The 8,570-nt window shown below is 40.2% G+C and overlaps 1 protein-coding gene across 1 annotated transcript; it reads left to right on the top strand.

Moving 5' to 3' along the window:
- Window positions 1-202: 202 nt before the first annotated feature.
- On the top strand, window positions 203-8,252 carry LOC139118793 (sulfotransferase 1B1-like). Its single transcript, XM_070682253.1, has 6 exons — window positions 203-441; window positions 4,541-4,800; window positions 5,546-5,669; window positions 6,418-6,512; window positions 6,772-6,943; window positions 7,321-8,252. The coding sequence occupies exons 1-6, from the start codon at window positions 282-284 to the stop codon at window positions 7,428-7,430; spliced, it is 921 nt and encodes a 306-aa protein (XP_070538354.1). The 5' UTR covers window positions 203-281; the 3' UTR covers window positions 7,431-8,252.
- Window positions 8,253-8,570: the final 318 nt, after the last annotated feature.

The raw sequence follows: 8,570 nt of genomic DNA, 5'->3' as shown, positions 1-8,570 counted from the left end.
TCTCTCTCTCTCTCTCTCTCTCTCTCTCTCTCTCTCTCTCTCTCTCTCTCTCTCTCTCTCACATATCTATGGTGAGCCATTCATGTAGAGAGCCTTTGAAAGCCATGCAGCAGGTATTAGGTCAGGTACGACAGTTTATTGGTTAGGCATAAAAGAAATCGCTTTCTAGGTTGACTCTTCATTCTGGCGCTTGGTACACAGCCTCACTGACCTCTCTCTATAAAGCATCGGTGTCTATTTTTACAGTGTAGATTCGGTCAAACTATCCCTGGACAACAAACATGGATGAAGAACTCAAAAAGAAGGCGTTGAAGAAGTGTTATTTCATGAGGCCAGACTTGGTGATGGCAGGAATCATGGAAAAGAACAACATCCTCACGAACGTCAAGAACTTCCAAGTTCGCGACGACGATGTCTTTTTGGTGACCTATCCAAAGGCAGGTAAGATCACCTACTGAACCCTTGGAGGAAATCCAATGTTGCAGAGCTCAATTGGATTATTGTATGTTTGCTACGTTAGGTTTTCGCTTACACTATAGGGAAAAATTGCGAGACTAGAGCGAGAAAATGACGCGTTCGCGACTACGATGTCTTTTTGGTGACCTATCCAAAGGCAGGTAAGAACACGGTACACTTTGAGGAAGTCCAATATTGTAGAGTTCTGCTGGATTATTGTATGTTTGTTTTGCTACGTTGGTCTTTCGTTTACTCAACATTGGGTGTGCAGCGTGACCTGAAGGGACTGTTACTGTACAAACAGAGAAATTGTGACTCACCTCACTATACGAATTTTGTTGTAAATGAAATGAAAAGTGACCCATGCGGGACTCGAACCCACATCCCCCGAACACATTTCGGATGCTAATGGATTAGTCGGAGTTACGGTGATCGGTCCTGTCACTCAGATGGGGCTCTTCATTTCATGTGCTTGTATAGTGAGTTTGGCTAAACTCATTACCTAATCTTTCTGCCTAAGGATCCAGGGACTCGCACAGAAGTCACCAACTTAGGAATTGATTTTTTTTGGTAATTAGGTTTAGTCATACGAATGATGAAAAGCAAGAGAAGTGTATACTCGGTTTTGATCAGTTCACTTCATATATGTTCGCTCGTGCATATATGTCGTGAACTAGTCAAAATCTCGTCGTGTACCGTAGCTGGGTGTGCTTTATTGCTTAAACATATTTCTCTGAATTTTGCCTGATTTTTATTCTTGATTTCGAAGGAGAATGACTTACAGTTCCCTTACTGAAAAATTTGAGCTACAATTTAAGTCTTTAAACTACACAAGCCCGACATATTTAATTCATTTGTTGAAAGAGTTTCGAGGAGGGTCCTGCGTATGTTCGAACGACTGTTCGATAAAATAGACGATGTTCCGCTGATTGCGAGATCTCGCGAGACTTTAATACATGCCCGTAGAAACAGGATTCCAGCTTAGTAATACAAGTCAAACTTTGTATGGAAGTAGAAAAAGTGCAGAACTGAGCAAAGATTGCAACTTCATATATTTTATGCAGTGTTTAACGTAATTAGCGACTTGTCCTGTTTTTACGCAGTTTGTCCTGTTTTGCGAGAACACGTCCACTGCAAACCACATATTCTCGCGATATCTCGGAATGTCTCGCGCGGTTCGGAACATGGTCTATTGCAGCAAGTTCAAAATAAAATTTTCTATAGGGTTATTCACAAAATACGGCCCTGTATGGACGAGGGCTCAGTGAGTGACGTATTGGACGGGCCGAAGGCGAGTCCAATACGTCACTCACTGAGCCCTCGTCCATACAGGGCCGTATTTTGTGTATAACCCTATTATTATACACCTCCCTCAATTAATCGTCCGTATAAACTAATTCTATGGTAAATTTTGAGGGATGCGGCACGCGCGATATGAGTGGAACGCGCGCGATTGTTGAAATAAAATTGCTACGTCAAAGGTCAAACAGGCGCATCGCGCGTCTCCCGTATTCGGGACTCCGCGTACTATACAAAATACGCAAAGTTATTGGACGGTCAAACTCCCATAGGTTACGGCAGTAGGTGTATAATAATCCCCTTTATTTTTTACTTTTCCAATTTTTTTTTAAATGTCAAGTAAAAAGTACCTATAGCTTCACCCATCATGGTTGCACCTATACATTCCGTTGTTGTCAATGATGAATGTGGACTTGTTCATAGGAAATCGTTGGGTGAACAGGTTAATTTGTCTTGCGGGAATTGCAATCATCTACGACCCCGACTTATCGCTATATCGTGAAGAAACCGTGACTAGTTTCCCCAGCTTGCGGTATAACTAATAGTGTGCGGTACAACTGTCGATTGCGAAGACGTAGCGAAGTGTGAATTGCAGATCCGTCAGAGCTGAAAGCGCGCACTAACACAGAAAGCAGTCTGAAGTGAAGTGTTACAGGCAAAATGACGCGGTACATTACCAACATACATATTAATACACATCAGTCGTATCAAGATTTGTCGCTTTTCGGCAAAATCGCCCATGTTGTTCCAACATTTGGCAATTTATGTACATTTCAAATGCATGAATGTCCTACTTCTATGTACATGTAGCTACACGTAGCTCAACAACACCGATACTTCGAAGCGAACTTCTTTGACCATTGGTGGTTTGTAGTTTATGTGACTTTTTCAAGGAGCAGCTAGGCGTATATCAGGGATTTAAACTGCTGTGGAGTGTATTAACAGATAAGCAACCGAGAAAATATACCTTTTCCCCCGAGTTTATCGTGATTTGGGTTCACTAGGGCAAGGTGCACAAGGCCGGTACGACGGGTGTGTTGCCGATAAGTTTGGAAATACGTAGGACTTTTGCCGTTACTTTATGCTTTGGCGACGATGATTTAACCCGTCGTAAACGAAATTGACATTATTGTTTTACTATGCTTGTTACAACGACGAAAATATTTGAAAGTATTATATCATTCTTCATACTCTATGGCCCTATTGTCGCTTTTTCGACCCTTAAACCTTCCCGAGAGTCATGGCAAATCAAACTCACTCGGTCTATTCGCCTTACCGAAAGTCTGGAAAATCAACAATCCGACCTAGAAATTTTGATTTTAACTTCCCTATGCAAAATGAATTGCCTAAATAAGCCGTTTGAAGTTTAAACTGCGAACAGCCTGAGTTTTCTGAACAACAAACTTGCCAAAAGACCCCCCTCAGCAGTGCACGGGAATGGCGTGAGTTGACAGGGGTTTGGAGGCGTAACCCTGGCATATAATCAAAATACACCTACACTGCTGATACGCGACGAGTTTCCTTCGCCATTGCGCGCGTGTTTCAATTTATCAAAGACACTAGCTGCAAGCTGTATCCGTGAAATTTGATCTTGTCTGGCGGAAAAAGCCCGCGGGTACGTCACGTGACTCTCAAAACTGTATCAGTCTTAACCAGGACACTGGACCACTTTGCAAGGAGGGCGTGACTTTTGAGGTAGAGGTTCTGCCTGGTTGCTTTCCAGATGATTCGATTTGCCAAAAAGGTCTATGACTTTTCACCAACATCTTCGTACACTCGTGGTAGAATCCGCCTCTGGCACAGATATTCAGACAATTTTTTTAAGAGACTTCCGGTCGATCCGTTGTGAGACCTTATTTTGAAGCTCATGGAGTGAAGAAAGTTTCGATATCTTATTTTTGCAAAGAAACAAAAACAAAAAAGTAATTTTTCCCTTTGAGTTACAGGGATGGTGGTAATTTTACATTTCAAGTGTCCGTATCTTCGGTTGATTTGTATTTCTTGTACCAAAATTTTCACTGTGACTCCCCGATTTCCGTTCTTGATTTTTAAAGAGATTCGTTGAAAGTTTCATTGAGAAAATATAGAACAAAGGCTTAAGTCTTTCAGTCTCGAGGCGCTTACTACCTGTACTCAGGACATCCTGCAAGGGAACATCAGCGAATAATAAGTTTTTAAAGTTGGTATATACAACAATCTCCACGCGCAGTCAAAGACAAGGAAATTTATGACCAATGTACAGCTATCAGCATAGCTGCCATACATAATTTGTCTGCTCAGATCTTTGAAAATGAATGAAAGTTTGGTTAAGGAAGTCAAATTGCACTGGTCTCGCGATAAAAAACTAGGCGACGCAAAGACTCCCAAATCGAAGTTTGCTATCTTGATTGGTTCAATGATCGGACTGCAAAATCGAAGAGTCAACGCTTCTCAGAATAAGGTATCAATTTTTATCAGGTGGATTAGATCATTCGGGCCACTCGAATGATAATTATAAATATATTTGCCCATTAAGAGATGATATCAAGATGATATCATAACGTCCCTATCAACATAAATATTTGTTATCGTTTTAGATCCAAGCATTTACATTTTTTCTAATAAACCTGACTCAAAGCCAGTTTTGGTCTAGACTCAATGTTTCTGATGGTAAGTATTGGCCTTTGTGTCTGAAAATTGAGAGGGGGAGGGGGTCGAAAGGGCAAGGACGTGTTGTATTCTTCTTGTGGTGAGCAGTATGGTGAGCATATTGTCAGCGAAGGACTTAAATTATTTTTCATTTCAGGTACAAACTGGACATGTGAAATTCTGGATGCCATTCTGAACATTGACAACCTGGAAGTCCTGAAGACGAGGTCGCTATTCGAGAAAATTCCAATGCTGGAACTCGGACCCTCAATTCATCCAGACCTGGTGGCGGACGGTGTAGAGGGCATACCGTCCAACGTAAAAGCTATACTGGACCCATTCCCGTCACCGAGAAGAATACCTACCCATCTGCTACCGGAGTACTGCCCAGACCAACTGTTCACTAAGAAACCTAAGGTATAAACTCATCACATGCATCTGAAAATCGGAAGTTTTTTTATGGAATGATAGCTTGTAAAACGCCGAACTATGGAACAACAACGCAAACACAAACGCATATACATTGCTATTGCCAATATTATTTAATTATATCCGCTATCATAAGTTGTTTGTTTGTTTGTATGGAATTGAGGGGGAATGTTTAAGTTGCATCATAGAACCTATATAGTCTATAGTTGCATACGCAAGTTGAGTGCCAGGATTGAGTAACTATTCTCCTAACGGCGCGCTAGTTAACATGTAAGGAAAAGGAAATGATACGTGATGAAGGCCACGATCACAGCAGTTTGTAAGCTGTTCTCCGAGAGTTTTAGTTGAAAAATGAATTTAATTGGCTTTTGCAGATACTAACCTATGTTACTTGGATTACGACTATTAATTTTATAAAACTTTTAGACTCTGAAAGTAATACGTAATAGACTGCTCTTTACTTGGATCAACATACAGTGAGCTGCCTTGAATATTAGTCAAGACAGAAACGCATTCTATAAAGTGATAACACTGCATTATTTTCTACCAAACGTCTCAATTTTTGTCGCTTTACTAGGTAACAAATAGCAAAAAAGGAACAAAAGAACAAAAAATCTGTTCTTGACACGGACAAAATTTTCCTTGTCATTCTATTTTGTGTTACATTTTCTGTTCATCCTTATTTTCATTTCTCTCTGACATAGAAATGTCTTTCTCTTTTTCTCTTTCTCAGACTATTCTCGTCGACAGAAATCCAAAGGACTGTTTAATTTCCCTCTTAGGATGGCACTCTTCAACACGCTTTCTATCCCCCTTAGAGTGGAACGAATTGTATGAGATATACATGAACGGACTCAGTAAGTGTGTAGAGAGTCTTAATTGTATATGGAAGGGAATTGTTGGCGACAGTTCGCTCTTCAAGTGGTATCAGTACGTTCCTGCCTTGGGCAATGGTGGGTCTGCAAGGTGAACGATTCAGTGCGGCAAAGTCTGAAGGCATTTTGTGTGCATTTTCTTTTGAGTTCAGATTTTTATTTGGTGTGTCATTTCGTGCTTTGAATACATGTGTACAGCAATATTGTGTCTGTCTTTGGCTCTCTGTCACTGAACCTGTCTATCTGTGTTTATGTCTCTGTCTGTCTGTCTGTCCGTCCGTCCGTCCGTCCGTCTGTCTGTCTGTCTGTCTGTCTGTCTGTCTCTCTCTCTCTGTCTCTCTCTCCCTCGCTCTCTCACACACACACACAAACACACACACACATTATGAAAATTAATAACACATTGATTGTAAAGGAGTCAACCTACGTACGTGTATTAAGACTTGAAACCTGTGCTTTTTGATTAAGGCTAATTTATCATTCCAGGACGTGGCTGTCGTTTACATCAGCGACACCACTTTAGTGACAGTAATTAACTGAGAAAGGAGCCCGTATATTGTCTACACTTTTTGAAACCAACAATATACTCGCTTACATGTGATTGTCAGTATCGACTGAAAAGTGAAAGACGTTGCTTGTCTATCTGTTCAACTCTGGTGATCATTTGGAAATTCAGCAATCTTGTCTGCTTGAATCGTCACTAACAAACTATGTATCTTTATCTTGGCAGGTGTGTATGGACCTTACCATTCTTTTACTAAATCTTGGGCGAAATACGAAAACGAACCATGGCTTTTATGGATGAAGTACGAAGACTTGAAGCAGGTGATAAAGCTACAATTGTTACATGTACAATACATTAAAACAACGAATCAACAATAATCAATTATAACTATATTTGGCTACAGTATCTATCTATCTATCTATCTATCTATGTGTGAGAATAAGAGTGTGAGTGTATGTCTGTATTTATGTATGTATCTTTGTTGATATAAACCATATGGTTAGCACATGTGGGCCTTAAGCGATGTCTGCACACAAGTATTGATTATTTTTTTCTATTTTAAATGTACATTTTTTATAGAATCCTAAGGAATCGTTCAAAAAGATATCGACGTTTTTAGGCAAAAATCTGACTGACTCGCAAATTGATGACGTGATGCGCGTCACCAGTTTTGACTACATGAAGAAAGCCATGGAAAATGTGAAAGATCGGGACGCGTTCCTGAATCCAAAAGGAGTTTGGCAGAGAAAAGGTAAAACCCACAATTTTACCTGACAAACTCTTGCCATATCATTTGCCGGCACTGTCACCATTCTTTAGCATTTTACTCACATCATTTCTCATTGAGTGTTTCGTCTAATGCAATCGATGGTGTATATCCCATAGAGTCAGTCCCTTAGGCGTCGACCTATAGATCTTGGAAGGCAGAGTGCAATGCCAAAGTGGAATTTTCTTTTCATTCCAAGATCAATTAAATAGCATTTGTTAAAGATTTTCCTTGGCATACATGCAATTATTTTATTATTCGGAAGTTCAAACGTAATTTCCGGCCTATTCTCCTGTAATTTTTTTTAAACAAGCAGAAACAAATATTTTTAACTACATTTCCTATTTCATCTAAATTTCCAGGTGTTGTCGGCAATTGGAAGGCAGCTTTCACCATTGCCCAAAACGAGGCTTTCAACAAGCAGTACGACGAGGAGATGAAAGGCTACGAACACCTAAAATACAAGTTTTAAATGATGACACTCCGGGAACTTTAGACAAAGTAGACAAAATCATATCTTTGCTTTTAAGCGAAATATTTTTGTCTGCAATGTGTAATCAGAATACGTTTATCACTTCTTCCTGCCTTTGTGAAGTTTTATGTTCCATTATCAACTTTGGCATTGCTGTATATCAAGTACTGGTCATGGCGATTCCATGCAGCCCTTGCCCTAATTTGCATAACCAAAGACGATTAATTATTTCAGTGAATCGAATAATCAAAATTAGCTATGTATAGATGCAAGTCACTATAAGCATGACGTCATAAGCAGCCTATGAGGGCGCCTTAACTGAAATTGGATGGTCATACATGAGTGGTTGTTACTTTTATATATTTTTGAGACCGGCCTCGAATATTCTTTCTGTTCAGGAGTAAACTGCCATGAAAAAGTGATATATGGCCGCTCACAGCAACGATGACGATTTAATTTTCTCTCGCGACGTGACATAGACTGATACAGCTACACTGCCCCTAGTGTACATTCTTTAGGACTACAGTTACATGGCAAGCTCTGTAGTACTTTGTGAACTTACTCATAACCCACGCCAGTCACAAGTCAGAAGTCACAAGTTGTAGCTGCGTCAAAGGATGTTTTAGGACATGTTACTGTGCTGTGACGCAATATTGTAACTGTGTGTAATTTCCTATTAACTGTACGATGAACAAAGGAGGCACAGGTGTTAATTGAAGTAGAACCCGCTCATACTGTTGTAGTTTGATTGATACCAAAATTAATGTTTGGTTTGCGAACTTTTGCATGTTACAAAGTTGTACAAATGTAAGATTAGTTGTTTTGCACGCAATATTGAAGTTCATGCGTGGTGTTACATGTGTACATTAAAAAGTTAATTCTTCAAATCTCTCGATTGTGCATGAGGGGGTGGGGTGGGTCTTGTCTTTTTTTACAAAATGTGTACTCTGAAAATTTGAGAGCTAGACTGGGGGCTTGTACTGTACCTGAAACTTCAATACTAGTATGGTTGTTTGTTTGATTTGCTGTACCTCAGCGGGCATTTGCTGTTTGGATATCGATGGTGAGGAAAGGGAGTGTGGGAAGGGCAATGGGGAGATTTGCAACGGGAAATGCCCGTTGGAGCTTTTACTGTCTCTC

Source organism: Ptychodera flava, chromosome 19 (genome assembly GCF_041260155.1).
Source record: "Ptychodera flava strain L36383 chromosome 19, AS_Pfla_20210202, whole genome shotgun sequence".
NCBI classification, from domain to species: domain Eukaryota; kingdom Metazoa; phylum Hemichordata; class Enteropneusta; family Ptychoderidae; genus Ptychodera; species Ptychodera flava.
The sequence above is the reverse complement of the archived record's forward strand: the minus strand, read 5'-3'. Positions and strand labels throughout refer to the sequence as shown.